General features: G+C 33.9%; 4 protein-coding genes across 6 annotated transcripts; 3 read left to right on the top strand and 1 right to left on the bottom strand.

Moving 5' to 3' along the window:
* Positions 1-378: 378 nt before the first annotated feature.
* LOC120632180 lies at positions 379-13,429 on the top strand. The gene is made up of 20 exons (XM_039901987.1): positions 379-490; positions 709-828; positions 915-985; positions 1,658-1,945; positions 2,410-2,572; positions 2,911-3,072; positions 3,214-3,350; positions 4,823-5,048; positions 5,591-5,746; positions 6,298-6,455; positions 6,595-6,616; positions 7,146-7,256; positions 7,341-7,411; positions 7,852-8,139; positions 8,627-8,789; positions 9,802-9,957; positions 10,165-10,301; positions 10,998-11,097; positions 12,504-12,629; positions 13,225-13,429. Exons 1-20 carry the CDS (start codon positions 482-484, stop codon positions 13,366-13,368), a joined length of 2,808 nt encoding a protein of 935 aa, XP_039757921.1. The 5' UTR covers positions 379-481; the 3' UTR covers positions 13,369-13,429.
* A 1-nt stretch (position 13,430) lies between these two features.
* Positions 13,431-15,679, bottom strand: LOC120632341 (pterin-4-alpha-carbinolamine dehydratase). Its single transcript, XM_039902194.1, has 4 exons — positions 15,601-15,679; positions 14,973-15,162; positions 14,256-14,465; positions 13,431-13,636 (listed from the first exon to the last, which is right to left on the bottom strand). Exons 2-4 carry the CDS (start codon positions 15,147-15,149, stop codon positions 13,553-13,555), a joined length of 471 nt encoding a protein of 156 aa, XP_039758128.1. The 5' UTR covers positions 15,150-15,162; positions 15,601-15,679; the 3' UTR covers positions 13,431-13,552.
* Positions 15,106-16,952, top strand: LOC120632340 (DNA repair protein XRCC3-like). The gene has a single exon (XM_039902193.1). It carries the CDS (start codon positions 15,576-15,578, stop codon positions 16,494-16,496), a length of 921 nt encoding a protein of 306 aa, XP_039758127.1. The 5' UTR covers positions 15,106-15,575; the 3' UTR covers positions 16,497-16,952.
* A 1,101-nt stretch (positions 16,953-18,053) lies between these two features.
* On the top strand, positions 18,054-21,901 carry LOC120632337 (CCA tRNA nucleotidyltransferase 1, mitochondrial). 3 transcript variants are annotated; one of them, XM_039902186.1, is made up of 6 exons: positions 18,054-18,370; positions 18,463-18,662; positions 19,850-20,133; positions 20,405-20,725; positions 21,289-21,502; positions 21,570-21,901. In XM_039902186.1, the coding sequence occupies exons 1-6, from the start codon at positions 18,326-18,328 to the stop codon at positions 21,868-21,870; spliced, it is 1,365 nt and encodes a 454-aa protein (XP_039758120.1). In that variant the 5' UTR covers positions 18,054-18,325; the 3' UTR covers positions 21,871-21,901. The 3 variants fall into 3 exon arrangements, with proteins under 3 accessions (XP_039758120.1, XP_039758121.1, XP_039758122.1); XM_039902187.1 differs by having other exon boundaries at positions 18,055-18,226; XM_039902188.1 differs by having other exon boundaries at positions 18,321-18,395.
* The last annotated feature ends 357 nt before the right edge of the window (positions 21,902-22,258 follow it).

Raw genomic sequence — 22,258 nt, 5'->3', positions numbered from 1 at the left:
TAAGATTAGTTTAAAATGAAGAAGATGAGGAAACTTAGAGTCTATAAGCAACGTGGACTGGGGCTGACATTCTTTTTGGAAATATTGGAAAAAGTTCCAATATTGGAAAATGTAAGTAAATGAAGCATACGTACGTGTTAGTATTATGTTCAATAAAAAAATCTTACTGCTACAAAATGCTTCAGTTTTAAAACATCCTAGACATTGCATATTGACTATTTTCCCAAATAAGTAAAATAAGAAACAGAAAAGAGTATTTGGTAGTGTTTATGAATTTTCAAACACATAAACTGTTCTAAACTTAAAAAAGATATACTTGACGTTCAATTCATAGATTATGATATTTTAGCAGTATCGAATTTATTAAATGAAATTAAATAAAACCATGGTATATTAGATTATACATCTTCTAATTCAATATGACAAATTAAGAGTGACTACGTAACCGACAATTTCTTAATATTTAACGGAATACTTTAAAATGCCAGATGTAAGTACATTATAAACAAGATATTACTTTGTAGTCTTCTAAATGAGGTTGTCTTGCATCTAACTAGTAGATACGCTCAAAAACTTGATCGATATATTGATATACCATTTATCATAGTCCTGAACGCGACATTACTTGATGCAATTCAGTAGGTATAAATTATCTGTTTGGAAACAAGTCCGCTTAGATCAAACTCTACGTTTCTGCTGTGATTTTAGACACATGATGTAGAATACGACGAATTCTGTGATCCGGAGAATCCTAGAAAAATAAAGTATGACGATATTCTGGCTGCTTCGCGTCGCATCGCGGGAACAATTGTCCGAACACCGTGCACGGTAAAAGAAGTCATAATAAAGAAAAAAATTGTCGGGCTATAACATAAACGTACCTTATTATTAGTTTGAAATTTAACTCTTTACAGAGAGCTCATATGTGCGATAAGCTAGGTATGGAAATTTATTTAAAACAAGAATTCATGCAGTATACAGGATGGTAAGATAATTAACATACATATTTTCTTGTTACTAAGAATATTTCGCTGAAGAGTTAATTCTAAAGGAGCCAATCGTTTTTGTATAGAGAATAGGGCCACCATAAATTTTGATGTATAATACTAAATCGCATGTTGATTTTTTGCTTATGATCTCTATATTACAATGTTATTATTACCCATACCTCTTCTAACTCGAGTACGGAGAAATCAATACTTAAAATGTGAACCTAAAAAAAGCTCACTTGTAATTGTCTCCTAAGTAGGAAGGACGGATAAATCCCATACGACGTTAATATTAAAAAAAAAACACAAATCCTGAACGCATATCTATCTACCCACACTTATATTACACCGCGTAAATGAAAACCGAAATAATACTTCGCAGGCTTTAGAGGTACAAGGTATGTACTGTCTCTGAGACTTATCTGTGAAACCGAAAAGCTGATATGGTTTTTTTGATATAATATTTTTACAGGGTTAAAATATACCTATGCATTCTTCAATATCATATCGTAATTCTGTTACACGTTGTATAGAGTATAGTGAGCATAAATATTTGCTCACTATACTCTAAAAAAGTCTCCTCAAAGTTTAATATTTACTAGAAAATTCATGATTGGCAAATTATAGTTTTAGTAATATATGTTTTATAAATAGTTTTGTTTTATTAGTTTCAAAGAGCGTGGTGTTCGAAACACGTTGCTTCTTCTATCGGAAGAACAGAAAAAGATTGGGGTTATATCGGCTTCTACTGGTAACCACGGATTGTCTATGAGTTACCACACCACACAGATGGCGATTCCCTGCATCGTTGTGATGCCAGTCCGCGCGCCTTTAACTAAACTTACCAAATGCCAGGCTTATGGCGCGAAGACCTTGCTACACGGTGAAAATATGGCTGAAGCGAAACATTACGCTATGGCAATGTCTAAAGAAAAGAAATTATACTATATTAATGGGTTAGTATTATATGGATAACTAGAGAACTAGGTATTCATAGTTATATTTTTATAGAAATTGATGGAAAAGATCTAAAGAGCCACAGTCAACCTTGATGCCGTGTACCTTAGATTCAAATGCCTTGAGAGAATTATATATGGGTTTAGAATAAGCAGACCCTGGGTTTTCTGATAATATTAATTCTTGATTCAATTCTCTAAATCTGAGCGGATGGTCTGGAACAGATGCTTTAGCAATAAGACCGCCTTTGTATACTAATGTATTTCTAAATATAGTTTCGCTGTATGTGCATTATTTTTAATGAATTAGTGTGCAATACAGCGTTTCTAGGTATCTATCTATTATTACAAATTGCTGTCAACATGCTTAAGCGAAGAAGATGCGTAATTTTTATAGCAAAAAAATTAGAGATCGAAAATAAAAAACAAACAGCTTGATAAAATAGTTTAACTTCTTTCCACAGATATGATCATCCTAACGTAATAGAAGGACAAGGTACTGTAGGCATAGAGATTGTTGAACAGGTTCCAGACGTAGATGCAGTAATAGTGCCTGTCGGTGGAGGTAGTTTACTCACTGGTATTGCTATTGCGGTTAAGCACCTTAAGCCAGATACGGAAGTATATGTAAGTGATATTTTTAACTTGAATTGACATTGGAGAACTATTGGAAATGTCATAATAACTAAATAACTGAATTAGTAAGTAGTTACAGTACTGTTTTTAAGGTGATGATGTAGTCCTTCTATTTCGGAAGGGGTACGACAATATTACGAGCCTGTGTGGATCAGTTTTTTTTAGATTTAAAAAAACCATTTCATTTAAGCTTTTGAACAAAACCCTATGGAGATAGAGGTCTGATAAATATGTTTAATGCATTCAGTATTGATAGGTTTCTTCTACTTTCTAATGTTATTGTAATTTTGTACTTCAATCTTTAAGACCTACTCTAAATCATTCTTCAGGGAATACAAACAGAAAAGGCTTACAGTATGGTTGAGGCATTAAAAAGAGGTGAACGAGTTAAAATAAATATAGATGCTACGATAGCTGATGGTCTTGGAGTTGGCTTAGCTGGAGTTAACACTTTTTACAATCTAAAAAACGGCGGAATATTAGATAAAATGGTAAGGAAATGAAACAATAGAATTTTCAATATATCTTTGCAAAAGTTCAAGTTTCAACTTCCTCACAAAATTGTGAAGTTTTTTAAAATATATCATGAACTTAATGTTTTGAGATTGCATTTTTATATGATTTTCGTGAAGGTTGTTGTAAAAGAAGACTGGGTTGCACGTGCCATTATGCATCTTGTAGAGAATGAGAGATACGTAGTGGAAGGTGCCGCAGCTGTTACTGTAGCGGCGCTCATGGCAGGACTATTTCCTAATCTTAAGGGTAAAAAGTAAGTTTTTAAGCTGAAATACTCTACCTACTCTAATCTAATCTACTTATTCTACTATGAAAGAGATCACGATGCCGTTTAATATGATTACAATCTTAAGTAAGACTAGCTGACCCGCGCAACTTCGTCTGCACCTAGAAAAAAACATAGAAACTAATTGCAGCGCTACCTACCAGGTGGACCTGTTTTATTTCCAAACTATGTTATTCGCGGCCGTACGTGTTATTCGTTACCCGTTAATATTTTAAATCTGAATTTGTAGGTATATAATCAAACTTAATATTTTTATTACTTTATTTCTTTCGCATTTATAATATTAGTATTTAGTAGGATGATACGCATGCATTCGATCGTTGTCCCGTATGCCTCGCGACTTGCTGTTATCTGTGAAGAGTTATGTCCTTTATCTCCAATAATATTTATCAGATCTACATTAAAATTAGACAGAACATGATATAATAGTATACACATTCAAATAAAAAAATAATTATAAAAATTGGGCGAAATTTAACGAAGCTATGAAGTAAAATTGATAAAAAATTTCATCCCATTTCCCGGAGGAAACTTATTGTTTATCGGGATAAAAAGTTGGGGTATGTTGAACCGGTATATCAGCTACCACAATACCAAATTTTATTTAAATCCGTTCAGTAGTTTTCATGTAATGCCCGGACAGACAGACAGACCAAAATTAAATAAAAATCTATTTTGGAATCAGTGTCGATTATAAAGCATCCCCCGGTCAAAATTTTCAAAATATATTGAATGTACAGAAATCTTGCAGTTACAGTTTTATTATAAGTATAGATACCTGGGTACTTGGCAAATAAGTACCTGAAGCTAAATGTAGTAAGGATTTCAAGCGCTTACTTTAAAACTGCATGTAAGTATATTAACTAAAAAATATAAACAATTGATAGAAAATTGTTCTTTTAAGATGCCTGTAGCTTACTCTTCAAAATCCGGAAAGGAGACTACTTACTTTTAACTATCTTTAATATTGTGAAAATTTTTCAGTTAGTACAATTCACACTAATGTAGTGAAAATTGGGCCATTTGCAATCCTACCTTGTCATTAAAACTTTTTTTGTTCTAATCTTTCTCGTACCTACTCTATAAGAATCTTTCATCATTTTAATCGAATTTTGGTTGAACATCAACTCTCGAGGTTGTGAGTTATATTACTAGAGTGGCGAAAAATTTTTAGCCGATGTGTTTTCTGTCATGAAATTGTCCGTACCAGTACACAATCAGGAAATTGTTTGTTTGGTTTTTGAAGCTTGCCAGCATTCATTGAAACAAAAAATTAAGGAAACGAAGTTTGGAGAATCTAAGCTCTTAATCTCTATCTTGATGTGAGATTGACCTGTAGCTACGAGTATAACAATAATACAACAAATAAGTAGGTACCTACTTATACTCATACAACCGTCATTGGCTAAAGACGATGACTGACTTTGTAAACTCTGCAGAGTCGTATGCGTTTTGTCTGGTGGTAACATTGACACTACGACTTTGGCGCGCGCGCTGGAACGAGGCATGGCGGCAGAGGGCCGGCTGGTGAAGTTTAAGGTGACGGTGAGCGACCGACCCGGGGGGATGGCAGACATGTGCGCGATGCTGGCAACCACCGGAGTCACGCTGCGGGACTGTATTCCTGAACGTGCCTGGGTGAAGGGTGACGTCTTCAGCGTCGAGGTTACTTTTATATTTTTAGTTCCCCCCACTCCCACGACACTATCCAGGTTATTTATAATCCGGCAAGAATTTCGTTTTCTAAAGCCCAGTTGTATTAGAGTTTTTTGTAACAGAGCTCGTCTGGGGAACTACCGTCTGTTCCGGTTTGAAAAAATAAATCCACAAAAGGCTTAACAACTAAGCCTCAGGTTGATGGACATAGGATGGCACTGAGGGTCGTGTTCCTTGTATGCCCTGCTGTGGCCTTATTGCTCTGTTTATAGGCGATGGTTTAAATAGACCAATAAGGCCACAGCAGGGCAGATGATCCACTTACACAGGTATCAAGTGGGCCATCTACTTACTCCATCCATTATGTCTATAAAAAAAAATCTGTGTAAAATTTTGTCACTTTCTCTTTGAAGCCATTAACAAAGGTTATTTTTTTGAAATCCTGGGTAAGCTCAACAGAGTTGTATTTCGGCGAGCAGTGAGAATAAACCTGATTTTATCTCAACTCTATTATAACTCTATATCTCATCTATTCTTCTATTCTCTTCTAGTTGAAAGTCATAGTCGAAACAAGAGGATGGGAACACACAAAAGAGCTAGTAGAAATTGTGAAAAAGAGGTACAAAGAATGTTTCTTCCCAGAGATGATCGAAAAACCAGATAAAACTCCTGGTGCCAAACGCGGTCCGTGTTTAGCTCCGAATCCTGTATGCATGCAGAAATAAAGCAATCATTCGTATTAAACAAATATTTTGAGTGCTTTTGAAACAACCTACTGATGTTTTCTTTATTCTTATTGCTGGAATTAAATTGTTTATAATTTATTTCTGTGTTATGATTTCATTCTTATAGCCATTTCTATTACCATTTGTATATTTATGCGGTAGGGCAATGGCAGGAAAAATGATTGCAAAAAAAATATAATAAATCGTGCATGAATCTAAAAAGTTTTATTTTTAAAACCAACTTCCGAAGCTATGTCTGTAAATAAATTTAAAGTAAAATCGACTGAGTATTAATACTAATACATCCGAACCGATTTTATTATTTTACTTTTATGGTAGTAAGAGGAAGAAAGAGGAAGAAAGAGCGGCCAGCTATAAATACTAGCGGCAGGAAGTGGGAAAACAGAAGTTACGCTCTGATAACTGCTAGTCTTCTTCCGACGAAATAATTCAAAAGAATTAATAATTATGCAGCTTGCTTTTTTATTTAGAATGTATCAAACTTATAACTAAACTACGTCATTACTGTAAAGGTCATGCCCATACGAAATGGTACCAAGAATCCGCTGGATTTCCGCGCTAAAAAGCCTGCCTGTCTTTTCAGAGCTTTGCGCAAAGAATCAGCCTTTGCGCAAAAAATGAGCCAGCTCTTCTGCCACACGAGGCGATCAAGCTGGCTGAAAATTCGACAGTGACACTACTAGCCAAAATTTACTAAGTTGTCAACTTTTGTCAACCTCAAACTGCCAAGATTGCTTCAATCATGGATTAAAATTTATAGTTTTTCAACATCAAGTACAGTTGCAAAAAGATTATACCTATTAAACATAAATCAAAATGTCTAGACGGCAGGTAATAAATGTGACAGTAAATTTATAAAGTGGTTAAATAATTAAACTTTTGATATTCACGACATTGAGGTGGTGGGTATTTTTATATAAATACGACTGCATTATCGATGCACGTCAGTCCTACATGGACTCGAACGATGCAAAGATACCTCCCGGTGTCTTAGATAATATATTCACTAATTAAATTTTTTGTACTAAATAAATAAACAACGTTCCTCTACTAATTTCGAACCCATAGGTATCTAAATACCAACACTTTCCATAAACCGTAACATATTAAAGCTTAAACCCATTGATTAAACATCAGTAATTAGATTTAAAATAGATAATGTTTCATCAGAAACTAAAGAGTAGTTTCTGCTATAAGAATTACCTTCAAGTGCAAGGCTCAGGAAGTGCCCACCTGAATAGTGACTCACTAATGGGATCTCTTGAGAGCCGTGTCGGGCAATTCACGACCCTCGGAAATCGGTCAGAGAATAGGTACTGTTTTATTGTGAATCAATTAATTTACCCATACTTCTAAACAGGAAGACTTTGACGAGTTTTGCGATCCAGAAAATCCGAAAATAATTAAATATGAGGATATCGTGGAAGCTACCAAGCGAGTCAGAAAACATATTGTTGCTACTCCGATCGTAGTAAGTAGCATCTACCAAATCTAATTAAAAATCTTTAATATATTTACAAAAGACATTCATTGATATATCTTTCTCTACCAATAGCCATCACACTACCAACGAGAGACCGGTATTAACATATTTTATAAATTAGAAATGATACAGCCTACTGGAAGGTATGAATTTTGTCGTATTTAAAAAAAAACCAGCACTTGACTATGCTGCACTGACATCGCACCTTTGTTAAAAAATCTCTGCCTGAGAGAAGCACAAATCAACCAACACACTTTTGAATAAGAAACACCTAAAAGTAATATAATAAATGAATCCAACACTTAGGTTTTGAAGTAATTCATCAAAACCCCACGAGTAATTTTAGCTTCAAGATACGAATACCTGAACAGGCGCTTTTGATAGGTTCATCCCGAAACTGTGCATTTGTCCGGGGCAAAAAGTATCCAGCCCATAAACTATAAATACCAATACCGGGTACCGGTACGTGTAAAATTAATCCGTTGCTTAGTTTTAGTGTGAGAGTCTGAAAAATCAACAAACAAAATTTCACATTTATATTATCAAAGTAGTAATAGTTTACTAATTTTTAATCATCCTCAAGTTTTAAGGAAAGGGGTGCTATAAATGCCTTGGAGTTGCTGCCGAGAGACAAACAAAAGGTCGGAGTTGTGTTAGCATCTCTAGGCAATCAAGCCATTGGGATATGTTTTTATGGGCATAAAATCGGTGTACCCGTAACGGTGGTGATGCCCACGTGCGTGCCGATCGCAAAGCTGCAGATGTGCCATAATCTTAGTGCCAAAGTTATAATCCAGGGCAAAGGCTTGATGGAAGCACAAAGGTATGCTCGTATCTTTGCAAGGGATAAAGGACTCACATACATAAACGGGTAATTGTCAAAATGTAAGATACTTAATTATAATTCAAGTCACTGTTTTTGTTTTTAATAACAACTAAATACAAATAGGTGTCCACTATTTATTTAAAGTTGTCCTCCCTGGCGCATTGGTGAGTGCTGTGATCTAATGAGTGAGGGTTCCGGTTTCAACCGAATTCAGATTTTTTCCTGGTCTGAGCTGTGGGAGTTCGGCTGGTTGCCAATCTACGGACAAATACGAGCCGCCAAGCGAATTAGCGTTCTGGTGCGGGCCCTGCCGGGCTGCTTAGAAACCGATAAGTTGTTTATAAATGCTGTATCTACCACTAACAGGTTAGCCAGCTACCATCAGTTAGCAGTCAAAGGCTAACTTGTAATGGAATACATACATACACAATACATATTTTTTTTGTTGATTATCTACTGTTCATATTTTCATATCAATATTGTTTGTTTTTTTAATAATATTATTAAGTATTCATAACATTTTCTTTACCAGTCGCGACTATCCAAACATCTTAACGGGATACGGCAGTATAGCTATAGAGATACTTGAACAGCTGCCGAATGTTGACGCGATCATGGTACCAGTAGGGACCGGTGGACTGCTAGCCGCTATCGGAACTATCGTCAAACACGCAAAACCCAGCTGCCTTGTATACGTTAGTAGTCCCATTACATGAAAAGTATTTATAACTTACCTAATTCTTGCACTATCCTGCCGAAATTAGTATTTGATCTTCTGTATTTGTTTTCTTCCCATTGGTTGCCTGGAAGAAAACTCTATGAAGCGATAAGGCCGCTAAATTGTATACGTTGTTTTGTTATGCTTTTCTTTTTTTATGTACTTTTTGTGGTGTGCAATAAAAGTATATTCATTCATTCATTCATTCATTCATTCATTTATATGCATCACCAGTTGCAGCTTAGTGGTCAAAGCGCTCAGTCCGATTGCCAGAGTTTCGCATTTTCAAATCCGGTCGGTTCCGAATTTTTTTATATGCATTTTAATCTTATAAAATTGATATTTTCTCCAAGTGTAGGTAAAAACACTATAAAAATTATAAAATAACTTTTCAGAAGTTTCACTGCTGCCGTGTGTGTGTGAATTGCACATAATGTATTATTTCGTAAATTTTGCATTCAACGTTATAAAAGCGAAATTATTAGTTTTCCAAATATCTGCTCATTCAAAATTCTAAATTCATTTATTTCAAGTAGGCCTAATATAAGCACTGTTGAAACGTCAAGTCTGTCTGTGTGTAGTGAATCTACCACCGGTTCGGAAGGCATTCTAAATTGAGACCCGTACTCTGTAGTGCCCAGTGCTGGGTTGATAATGATAATGATAATGATGATGATGATGATGATGATGATGATGATGATGAAGATGATCATGAAAGTGTCCTGGCGTTTAATGTCTGAGATTCTTGCCAATGCAAGAATCTCAGACATTAGACTATTAAAATCTTGGGAATCGATACTGAAAGGAATCGGACTCGCTGAAATGACTTTGCCCACGTCGGCCTCCTCTAGATTAGTCTATACGCCGCGCCGCCATCCCACGTATTATTTTACCCTTGGCTGGAGTTTATTTTGCCTTTTGGTATTAAGACTCTTAATAATACTTAAAGAGTATTAATAATGTTTTCCTAAACAAAATCCCATTTGCAGGGTGTGCAACCGGAGAGAATACCCACATTTTTTAATTCCATACAATCTGGCGAACCGACGACTTTACCTTACGAACCTTCAATAGCTGAAAGCATAGCAATGCCCTACGTCGGCGTAAATGCGTTTGGCAACGCACAACGTAATGTTGATAAATTGGTAAGACGGATCTACAGCCCTATTTATTTCTCTGTTGCTAATAGTAGTGTAGCCGAGAAATTGCAAACGATGTGTTTTTCTTTTCTTATTTTTGTGTAGACACTTTTGATTTGTGTGCAATAAACGCCAAGGTGTTTCTACTCACACAACCGCGACTTGTACACACTACATTTAATTCTTATGCAATTTATTTTTTGCAATTTTTAGGTGTTGGTGAAAGATGACTGGATAGCTCGTGCTATACTGCACTTGGTGGAAGATGAACGCTTTGTTGTAGAAGGTGCTGGAGCGTGTCCCCTGGCGGCCATCCTTGGTAATCTTGTACCGGAATTTAAAGCAAAAAAGTATGTTTTAACGTTACTTGGTACATAATATTTTTATCTAACTTCATAGTCACACTTTGCCATTCACCGTTGAAGCAAGTTTTATTTTAATTGCTTTAAACGCACATAACTTAGAATTATTAGAGGTGCGTGCTGGGATTCGAACTTGGCCCCCCGAAAGAGAAGCTGAAATCCTAACTAAATTACAATATAAGCTTAATAAACGGAAGATATCTGTAGGTACATTAAATATATATTTGAATTATTTTTTTATGTAATGGGATCCCTAAACAATTTTTGAAATTCGTCGAGACGTTCGTCACGCGAAAAATAATTAAATATTTTTATCAGATCATACCCTGCAATTTTCTGACGTATATGGGATGAAAATGTTGTCGATATTTAGATACCTACATCATAAATCCGTGAAATCTGAACCGTTTTTAAGATGTAGTCCAATCTACCCCGTATCTATCGTCTTTAACGGGGACAGTGGGATTGGAAGAAAGTATTAGAAAATAGTCTCATCATCGCATTTCACTTTAAGGGGGGCATTACGTTAATACCATATAACAGAATTTAATGACATGTTATAATGTTCCTAGTGATAGACTATCAACAATATATATGCTATATATATGCTTATAATCTATTTTAACAATAAATTTTAGGCAATAATACAATTTAAAAAATCTATATCAAAATAAATTATTGTAGTGTGGTTTGCATTCTAAGTGGTGGAAATATTGATGCAGTATTATTGAGTCGCTGTTTAGACAGAGGTCGCGCAGCCGAAGGACGACTCATTAAATTTAAAGTAAGTAATGTATACTTACAATAAAACTTTAACTGGAAGATTTTTGTGTGAATGCTTTATAATCGATACTAAGTCCAAAACAGATTTGTATTTAATTTTTGTCTGTCTGTCTGACTGTCTGACTGTCTGTCTGTCCGAACATCACGCGAAAACTACTGAACGGATTTAAATAAAATTAAGTATAGCGGTAGCTGATTTCCGGGTCAACATATAGGATATATTTTATCCCGATAAACAATAAGTTTCCTCCGGGAAACGGGATAATTTTTTTTATCAATTTTACTTCATAGCTCCGTTAAATTTGAACCGATTTTAATAATTTATTTTTATTTTAAAGTGTATACTATAAAACATGTAGTGTCTAATTTTAATGAAGATCTGATAAATATTGTCGGAGATAAAGGACAAATCTTCACAGATAACAGCAAGTAGCAAGGCATATGGGCCAACGATCGAATACATGCGTACCATACTAGGTACTTAATATTATAAATGCAAAAGTTTGTGAGGGTGGATGTATGGATGTGTGTATGTATGTATCAACTAAAATAATGTCAACTTACTAACTCAATTTACCTCGTAAAATTTTCAGAAGTTTCACTGCTGCCGTGTACGTACATAGGTAGCCACGATGATTATGATGTTAGCATCGCATCTATTCTAGCTTCTCGATTGACTCATACGCGGATAAAGTCGCGAGGATAAAATCGTCGCTATTGATATAAATATTTTGCTTAGGTACCTTCACTGGAAATCTGAATACAGAGTCCTATTACCTTTCCAACAATAGTTAAAATTCGCTCATTTGCATGAACATGGGTTTCATAGATAAGTAATTGATTAATGATAGTTACATAATATACTTTTGCATTATTGCATAATTGAGAGACCTGATGTCAGTAACTATAGTTGCTTTTGGGCTGATACTCTGAACAGTTGTGCTGTAGTTCATGGGGTAGGTAGGTAAACTGCTTCCTCGATATTGCTTTATAGGATTTAAAAGGGCCAAAGACTAGCTTCGTGGGTAAGGTCTTAGTGGTGCTGATACCTAGGTGCGTCTAGTCCTAAATCGCTGAGGTAAAACTCACAGGGCCTAAGGGTGTTGTCTTATTCGATTATCTCAGTATCCTTATCTTCATCTCCCTCTACACTTGCAAGTGCCAAGAGCCCTCTCTCTGTTGTCCGCACGCATGTACACATGCCTCTGTGATGAAGGCACAGCAAGTATGAACCTTGAAGTGCACGCTACTGAATATTTCGTGTAAAAAAAAATTAACAACATATAAGTAGGATATTGTTTGGATTCCGAATTAATACTGAGACTACTCTTTTTCATTTGTAAACATATGTTTGGTTTGCAGTAGTTAGCAGGTACCTAGAATTATTTTATTATGTTTTCTTCTCAGGTACTAGTCAAAGATTCAGCAGTGACCATCGAACAGTTTATGAGACTAATAGCCAACGGTGGATATAACATACTGCGACAATTCTGTGATCGAATTTGGATAGAAAACGAAATTTCCCTAGTTGAGGTAAGGAAAAGGAGTTCATCATATAATTGTCGTTAAGACTATTATCAATTCTGGTCAAACAGTCGAATAAAGTTCACAAACAAAATCAAAATCGGTTCAGAAATACGAAGAACATAGACACACACAGAAAAGTTGAACTTATAACACCCCATCGTTTTTGCGTCGGGGGTAAAAAAATTATCCCATCGCCCCTTACAAACGGGAACAGTTGGTTTTTGTTTGTTTTGATACTTTTAACTTTAGTCTCCATAACTATTACGTACCATAAATGAAAAATAAACGGTGATAGCCTTGTGTATGGGGTAACCGAGGTAGATCCCGGCAAGCATGCAAGCATCCCGGCACGTTTTTAGCTTGGTGAAGGAAAACATCGTGAGAAAACTGCATGCCCGAGAGTTCTCCACAATGTTCTCAAAGGTGTGTGGTGTCCACCGAACTGCACAGGTTCAGCGTGGACTATGGCATTAACCTCTTCTCATTGTGATAAGAAACCCGTGCCGTGTAGTGGGCCGGCAATGGGTTAATCAAACGTATGATAAAACTAATTTAGGACTGATCTTTAATAGTAATGCCTAAAGTTGATTTTTATTTTTAGGTAAAATTGGTTTGTGAATGCAGAAATTTAAATCATGCACTAGAGTTGAAAAGGCTTATTGAACGGACATACCCCAACAAATGCTCATTTGAATCTGAACCCTTTAATCTAGACAGGACATGTCCATGCTATGCTCATAAATAAGTTTGAATTATAAACAGATTTTTTTTAATTACTTTTAATTATATATAATTAATAACATCACATCAATATTAATAGTAAATATATTCTGATTCAATATAATAATTTGCTTACAGAATGTAAAATATGAGATGATAATACATAATGAAACTTTAATAATAACATTGTTTGTTTTTGGTTAGAATAATTATTTAAAGTTTTCATCCATGAATTGCGCCATCCTGATATCCCTTTTGCTGAGACCATTAACATCATGGGATGACAGTGTGACCTGTAAAAATAATTAAAATGTAGCACTTGCAACCCACTATGAATAAATTAAAATAAAAACAGAATTAACTATGTATAGAATGTTGTAGGCAAGTAATTGCTTTATATAAAGTCTGGTGCTCACTAGAAATGAAACAAGGTGCATGACCAACATGTAATATTTTTCCCCCAAAAAAGTATTATCAAAATCAAAAAGTAGTTCAATTATATATCATGAATTGAATATATAATTGAACAATAATTTCATAATTGTTTCCGGCTTGCCATTCTGTCATACACTCTAACTAAAGGTTTAGAAAATAGTATTGTCTTTTTCCCAATCTTTCAACTTGATTTATTTGAGAGATTTGTGGACAACAGAATCAGCATCATTGACATCAACACTAGAGGTTAGAGTTAATGATAAATAAATATACTACAACAATACACACATCACCATCTAGCCCCGAAGTAAGGGTAGCTTGTGTTATGGGTACTAAGATGCCTGATGAATATTTTAATGAATTATAAACATAAATACTTAGACTAATACATATAAACACCCAGACACTGAAAAACATTCATGCTCATCATAATGATGAATTTTATCAGCTTTATGCCCGGCCCCCCAGTACTCTTACCTTCAGTTTATTATAGACATTGAACCATTCTGGGTGGTGATCCATTTTCTCAGCAAGCAATGCAGTTCTAGTCATGAATCCAAATGCCTGATTGAAGTCTTTGAATTGAAATTCCTTTATAATAGCATCTCTATCACTTTGAACCTTCCATCCAGACTCCAAGAGAGGTTTCAGTAAGCTCACTCGCTCTTCGTCACTTAGTTTATCAACCTAAAAAAATAACAATAGAGGCTACTATAATGTTCAGGTGTTTTAATGCTATGTATGGTAAATACTCAATTCATGCAAAAGGGTGTAGTAAACTTAGATAAAATATATTATTTTCATATATTTGTTAATATCGCCCTAGCAAGTTTCAATGCTCTTATAATGTGCCCCAAAAAATATGTTCATTAATTGAATTTACAACAACAAACAAAAACCTATGGCTAAATGAGGTTTAGTAACACCTCATTTAGCCATAGGTTTACTAGTCAAACCAATTTACTAGTCAGTAGTTGTGCCATGTTACTACTAGCTTCATTATTTTAATAATTAGTTTCAAATAATTTATTAAGTTTATGGTGAGATAAAATCAACCCCTAACAGATACATGCAACAAGTGGCAACTAAGTAGAACCTAAGAAATTTTACGTATGATAAGCTTTAGGTGTCAAGGTATTAAATAAACATGCAGTTAGCCTTGGGTAATGAATACAGAATTATGAATTGTTTTACCATTTTCCTCTTTTTTATTGGAGACGTGGACACACTGACAAAACCGGCCGCTCGAATCAGACTGCCGCGATTTGTAGCCTCGGTGGCATTGATCGAAATGTTTTGCGCCACTCTGGCGGGGTGAAAGTGTATCGCTATCAAAGTTCCGACATTGTTCAAACATTGGGCTCGAAACATTTGGTTGTAATTACTTAAAATATAAACATAGACAAGCAAAAGGCAATTAAGTATGTACTTTGTTAAGAAGGAACTATTTTGATTTTTTTTAAATGCTTGACGTTCGTGAATGAATGATAAAAATATATATTTTGTGGGAATTTTATCTCCTCAAAGTAGCTGTTAATTATTTTATCGCTACCCTCGTAACAGCTGATTTGTTTTGTACCTAACCACTTTTTATTTAATGTAACTTTGATCTTTGACGTACGGACCTAGGTATTTTCATTTTTTATTTGGACAGACTTGACAGCTGAAATCTGACAGTATACAGAAGTTGCTCAAAAAGGCTAGGTATTTGCCTTTAAAAGGCCAAACTTTTATTTTGGATTTAGGAATCCAGCATTTAATTCAGATTTCAGAGTAAAGTTTTGCTAAAGAAATGAAATGAATATTTTGAAAAGTATATTACCTTCAAGATTGTTGGAAGTCACCGAAAAAGCGGGAATTAATACACCAAAACAAATAATCATTCTCTCGGTTTGGGATATAAAAAAATTAACGAATTTAAAACACGACGATATAATGATGCTCAAAAACATAGTGACTCAATATTTTTCTCCAGTAAGCGTTTCGGGAGATAAATTATGCAAAACTGAAAAAAATCTTAAGACTGGTTGCACAGCCATTGATAATGTGTTGAATGGCGGCTTCAGAACAGGGACTTTGACAGAAATTTATGGTGAGAGTGGTACAGGAAAAACTCAGCTGGTGATGCAATTAGCAGCTCAATGTGGCAGTGACGGTAGCGTTTTTATATGTACTGAGGATCTTTTCCCTGTCAAAAGATTTAACCAAATAAGAAAAAATAATTGTAAGACAACAGATACTGACTGTAATAATATGTTTATTGAACACTTGACTGAAGCTCATGAACTGATGTCCTGTATAAGAGTACGTCTGCCTAAGTTACTGAACACAAATAAAGTTTTAGCAGTCATTATTGACTCTGTAGCTGGACCCTTTAGAAGTGAATATACAGATTATGTTCACAGGGCTGAAGAACTCAAGGAACTAGGAATTCTATTATATAAACTAGCACAGGAATATAACATTGCTGTCATCTGTGTAAATCAAGTCACCGCTAACTTTGATAACTCAGATAATGTATTACCATCATTAGGGTTAGCATGGGCAAATATGGTTTGCTACAAACTTAATATTAAAAAGTTTACTGGTGTCTGCAATAGGCCTTTAGGCCTTCATAATGATATTACAATGAGGGAATTAAGAGTTGTAAATGGCCCAGATTTACCCAGTACAGGGGTGAAATTTATTATAACAGTTAATGGTGTTGAAAATGTTTAGTATAAGAGATGCAATATTTTTATTCAAGAAACTATACATTTTTGTAACCATCTTAGTTGCACTTCCTTGAAATGTTGCTTAATGAAAAAGTGTGGATAACTCAGGACCAAAACCGATATTTGATATTGTTATGGTAACCATATTTTATGTTCCTTTTCAGTCTTCATACCTAAATTCAAATTTATTTTTAAGCACATTTTAAGTGTGAAGTAGGTAATTAGTACCCTTGATAAAGGAGTAAACTTATAAAGAAAATGGCCAACATTCAGACATATTGAAGGACAACTTCAAACATCTGTCTTAAATCTATCTTTAAGAGAGATGTCTGAAGATGTTGAGCCTTCAATATGTTGGCACAGTTTCTGAGAATATTAATTTATAAAAGAAAAGGCTCATTAAACAGTTTTTCGATTCTGATTGCTCAGAACATATAATGTAACATAGAATGTAAGTTTAATGAAATTTCAGAATTATAATAAAACTAAAAAAAAATAATGAATGAATTTAAATTATAATTTAATATTTGCTGTTTAAAAGTTAACAAGCTTTAAAAGCTACTTAACCTTAATCTAAAATTGGGTAGGTACTTCTAATAAAATGCCGTCATTAAATATGTAAAACTTGGGAAAACACTTGAGAAAATTAGACTGAGGAGAACGCGTTTTATATCAAAAGAATTTCATTTGAGTTCGGATTTCGGGTAGTAGGTCGGTAATGACACATTTTTTAAACAAATTAACCAAAATTCTACTTTGAAGCTTACTAAAGGTAATAAAATCAAAATATAACTAAGGTAATAAAATTAAATACATACATTCAAATCAATAAAAATGGCGCCAAAACGCTCTGTTTGGGGTCACGTGACTACAATGATGTCACAAGTCTGTAAAAATATAAAAGCTACGGTAATCATCACTTGTTAAAATATATTAAAACTATTTAGGAGAAATAACAATTTTTTGAAATCTCAGAAGGTTCTAAAAATGTGTCAAGTACGTTCCGGAAATCCGAGAGACTAGTATCTACCAATAACAATACCACATAGTCTTATGACGTCTTAATATAGACTAAACAGTCAACTGAGTCAACTAATCAATATTCAGAAGTAACTGTGACTTTGGCTCGGGGAAAAAAATATTTTATTTTGTGATTTACAGAAAATTTATATATTTTCTAGTTTTGTGAAATGAAATAATAATCATTGAAGATTACACCAGCACAAGTGATATAACCTATTGGAAGGGCGCGGCGCGCGCGGCGGGCCAGTCTGATCGTGATGGTTGAGAAAATGAGATGGTTTTCCGCATAGGTTTTTACAGTGGCATTCAATTCGTTACTTTTTGTTTTCTATAAGAGCCACTAAAACTAACGAGTGCATTTGGAAGCAGCCGTTAAAATTAACGTGAACGCAGGAGGAGCAGAACTACATACTATAAATAAATAAATAAATTGATGGTCTTTGACCGGTAACATAGATATAAAGTTTAATCAGTCTACGAATATCAAAAACTGAAGACATGGCTGTACGATAATATATATGTTTGCCTTTTCCCTACGGGAAAGAAAAAAGACAAAAAAAGGTCTTTGACAGCTGACTGACATAATGTTGTCATTTGTTAGTTGAAGACCGAAGTTAAGTGCTAAAAATTGCAATTTTCTTTAAAACTATTTCCACATTTGATGTATGATTTTCATTATAAAATCCGTCCTTGTTTCTACGTGCTTTTAAGGTTATAATTAAAAGTTAATACACTAAACTGTACTTTGTATATTAACTTGTGCAATGTGCATTTTTTAAGAATTCTATCCATTCTTTTATTAAACTAGTGATGCTCATAAACTGTAAATTACTAAATTTTCTAAGCGCAACTAGAGTGAGTAAATTACTATTGTTGCTAGGTACTGGATACAATTACATAGTTATCATTTTATACCTATTCATTTTCTAATTTATATCTAATTCCAGAATTTCAGCAAAGCTAATATATTACGTCCAAAAAGAGTAAAAACTAAAGTAGATATGGAGGCAAAGTTTCGTGAAGATCCTATTGTACTGAAATTGGATACGCCAGAGTTTAAAAATATTTTCACTCAGGAAGTGCTAGATCTAAAAAAGCTATTTGATAAATACAATTACGAAATCAGGATAGCTGGTGGAGCTGTGAGGTATGAACTGTTGAAGATATTAGTTGTACAGAATTTATGCAATTAAGTCAAATTCATTCAAACTCCAATTTTGCTGCTAATTTAAAGTTTTTTTATCCTGTCTCAGTATTAAGTCATATATTACATAGAACATGAAATTTTTCAAGGCCATTTCACATATCTTAAACACAAATCAAATGCAATAAATTTAAATCTATTGCAATCTACCTGAGGATTGATTTAACATCCCTACTTCCCTACTAATATTTTGTCAATGTAAGTTTGTTTGTTACGCTTTCATGCAAAAACTACTTAACCAATCCACATGAAACTTTGTACACATATTCTTGGAAGTGTTAGAAGTAATACAGGATACTTTTAATCCCGACATTAAGCTTGGTTCCTTTTGGGAGAGGGAATGAAAGTGTTTGACGATTTAACACCATAACTCTGACAAATTATAACCGATTCAAATAATTATTTTTGTACTATAGAGATTATAATATTTGTTTAATTTTGTCTGAACTTTGTGTACATCTGATGAATGTGGTTGGAGATAGAGGACAGAACTCCTCAGCGGACAGCAGCAAACCCCGAAGGCTTAGCAATACTGAATACTTTTTTTTTTTTTAGAACTATAACTAAATTGAATGCAGCATAAAAAAAACAAAATCAAACGCAAATGAAGTTGCGGGCAACAGCTAGTATTTCATAAACAATTACTGTTAAAAGATAAAGATGAATTTAAGAGGCACTTAAAAATTCAGCTTTAAATCATAATTAGATCTATTAGATCATTTTTTGCCTGGTGCTTCACCTCCTTTATTATTTTAGTTTATATGGATGTTATGCTGGTTTCATATAGCATAGAGTTGTATAAAATCTGCAATACAGCATGAGTTAAATGCCAGTTGATTTTGAGCACCCATGACAATATGTATCTGGAGGCCAATCATGCATGGTGCATAACATACAGAATCATCAATCATGTATTTTACCATTCAAGTTATGTTATAATTGGTGCATTATAATATAGACTGGTTGGTACCAATTTTGAATGTTAATTTTGTGAGAAAGGGCAACCTGTTTTTTCTGTTCACTGAGCAGTGTTGATACAACATAATGCAACCCTTATGAGACAGCACTCTAAAAGAGCTATAGTTGTAATTGATTTACAGTTTTGTATATTACACACAACTTTCTTTCAGAGATTTATTACTAGGCCAGCAAGCAAAAGATCTAGACTTTGCCACTGTAGCCACCCCCAAGCAGATGAAGGAAATGTTCACTGCGGAAAATATTCGTATGATAAATATGAGTGGTGAGAAACATGGAACCATCACTCCTAGGATTAATGATAAGGAAAACTTTGAGGTTACTACCTTGCGGATAGATATGATAACTGATGGCAGACATGCTGAGGTTGAATTTACTAAAGATTGGAAGTTAGATGCAAATAGAAGAGATCTTACAATCAATTCAATGTTTCTAGGTAAAGTCCATTTTACTTATATTTAATTTTTAATCGTTCATATCCTGTGGGAACTAGTGTCACTTTCTTACTTTACTTATATACTCAAACTATTTTGCAGCAAGATATTTATTACAAGATATTAATGTGAGTAGTGTTATAATAAGTGCATCATTTCACCTAGAAAAGTTTGAGAGTATAACTTAACTTTACACTGATAAGTAAAATTTTTTAGAATATGAGTAGCCTATATTTATACATATTCATTTGTTTTGTTTATCAATTCTTACAGGATTTGATGGGACTGTTTATGACTATTTCTTTGGGTATGATGATTTGCAAAAAAGAAGAATTGCATTTGTTGGTGACCCTGATGTGCGAATTAAGGAAGATTTTTTAAGAATAATGCGTTATTTCCGGTTTTATGGAAGAATAGCTGAAAAGGCAAACAATCATGATCACCATTGTTTAGAAATTATTAAAGCAAATGTAGAAGGTTTGCAGAATGTCTCTGGTGAGAGGATATGGATGGAATTGAAAAAGACCCTACAGGGTAATTTTGCTGGTGATTTATTAAAAACTATGTTAAATGTGGGTATTGGACAATGTATTGGTAAGTATGTGCCAAACAAAATTTTCATTTAATTCAAATTGAGGTGACTGTGAACATGCAGATTAATCTGAGTAAAATAAAAAATCTATGAAAATAGAGCAGAAAGGCAAAGAAATAAAATAGCTAATAAAGACGTACAAATACTAAATTAACTGTAGAAGTGAAAATTTAATGCATTTGTTTGTTTTACTACAAAAATTTAATGCATGTTATTCTAGTTTGACTTTTTTCTCATTTTGATGATCTATCTTTAAAAAATCAACAGTTTTCTCTAGAGCACAATGTTAATAATAGAAACAATAATAACCATATAACCAAGCAGCCATAGAATTTGTTTGATATTCTACTTAATTATTTTAGTAAAAGTGAATTCAAAAGTAGAGTTGTTTATGTCAATACTTAAACCCATTATTTTCAATTCTATAAGGTGTACATCATGTATGAATTGGCTAGTTGAATTCCCTTATGAGAAAAGGCTTATGCCCTATGCCTATGGACATTCATTAGGCAGATGATGAATTTGAAGAATACCACTATTTGTATACCTTTGTACAACTTTGCAGGTATTCCAAATCCCAATTTGGAAGAGTTAGACATTTTACTAAATAGATGTTGCCACTTGGAAATACATCCTATGAGTTACTTAGCAGCTCTTCTTAAAAGTATAGATGATGTAACAATATTACATTCCAGGCTAAAGTTTTCTAGTTATGAGCGTGATATGGCATACTTTATTGTGGAACATAGAGGTGAAAAAGAGGGTTCAAGGCCTTTGCTGTGAGTAAATCTAACTAATTCAATAACAATCTTTTGATATAAAATAAATGAGACTTTTTTTTTTTAGCCCATATGAAAAGTTAGTACTAAACACTAAAATAAAACAAAAAGATGCTGTTGACTATGTACGCGAAGTACTAAAATATAGAGGATCTGAAAACTTACTAGAACAGTTTAACAGTTGGGATATACCAAGATTTCCAGTGGATGGTAAAATTCTGAAAGACAATGGAGTTCCTCCAGGCAAGATGTATGGGCGAATTATAAACAAACTAAAGGATATTTGGATAGACAATGAATACAAACAAACCACTGCAGATTTAGTAAAATTGTTGCCTAGTATTATAGGTGAACATAAAAATAAATAAATAATTAACATTAAAATACTTTCATTTCAAAAATTCAAATTCAAAATTCATTTATTTCAAGTAAGCCTAATATAAGCACTTTTGAAACATCAAGTCTGTCTGTTTGTATTGACTACCACCGGTTCGGAAGGCACAATATTCTACCGAGAAGAAGCCAGCAAGAATCTCAGCAGTTGCTCTTTTCCATCATCAACATCTTGTGAGAGATGAAAGCGGAGCTGGATGCTTCCAAGCAACCTTGTCATTAAGAAATTCGTCAATTGTATAGTAACCTTGCTGTAATATTTGTGTTTTAACATATTTTTTAAACTTATGCATTTGTAGGTCCAAAATCACCTTAGGAATCATATTATAAAAGTGTATATGCAAAACTATATTATTATAAATA

Source organism: Pararge aegeria, chromosome 19 (genome assembly GCF_905163445.1).
Source record: "Pararge aegeria chromosome 19, ilParAegt1.1, whole genome shotgun sequence".
Lineage (NCBI taxonomy): Eukaryota > Metazoa > Arthropoda > Insecta > Lepidoptera > Nymphalidae > Pararge > Pararge aegeria.
This window is presented reverse-complemented; position numbering and strand designations above follow the sequence as displayed.

Bases quoted from the DNA above. Each gene is read 5' to 3' on its own strand.
- LOC120632180 (XM_039901987.1), top strand. The intron at 6,617-7,145 runs GTAATAAATGTG...ACTTCTAAACAG, and splicing joins TCAAAATGTCTAGACGGCAG to GAAGACTTTGACGAGTTTTG. The intron at 7,412-7,851 runs GTATGAATTTTG...ATCATCCTCAAG, and splicing joins ATGATACAGCCTACTGGAAG to TTTTAAGGAAAGGGGTGCTA.
- LOC120632341 (XM_039902194.1), bottom strand. From the start codon at position 15,149: ATGTTTCGAGCCCAATGTTTGAACAATGTCGGAACTTTGATAGCGATA. The intron at 14,466-14,972 runs GTAAAACAATTC...TTATTTTTTTAG, and splicing joins CAATAAAAAAGAGGAAAATG to GTTGATAAACTAAGTGACGA. The intron at 13,637-14,255 runs GTAAGAGTACTG...TTATTTTTACAG, and splicing joins ATGTCTATAATAAACTGAAG to GTCACACTGTCATCCCATGA.
- LOC120632340 (XM_039902193.1), top strand. From the start codon at position 15,576: ATGAATATTTTGAAAAGTATATTACCTTCAAGATTGTTGGAAGTCACC.
- LOC120632337 (XM_039902186.1), top strand. From the start codon at position 18,326: ATGCTCATAAACTGTAAATTACTAAATTTTCTAAGCGCAACTAGA. The intron at 18,371-18,462 runs GTGAGTAAATTA...ATCTAATTCCAG, and splicing joins ATTTTCTAAGCGCAACTAGA to AATTTCAGCAAAGCTAATAT. The intron at 18,663-19,849 runs GTATGAACTGTT...ACTTTCTTTCAG, and splicing joins ATAGCTGGTGGAGCTGTGAG to AGATTTATTACTAGGCCAGC.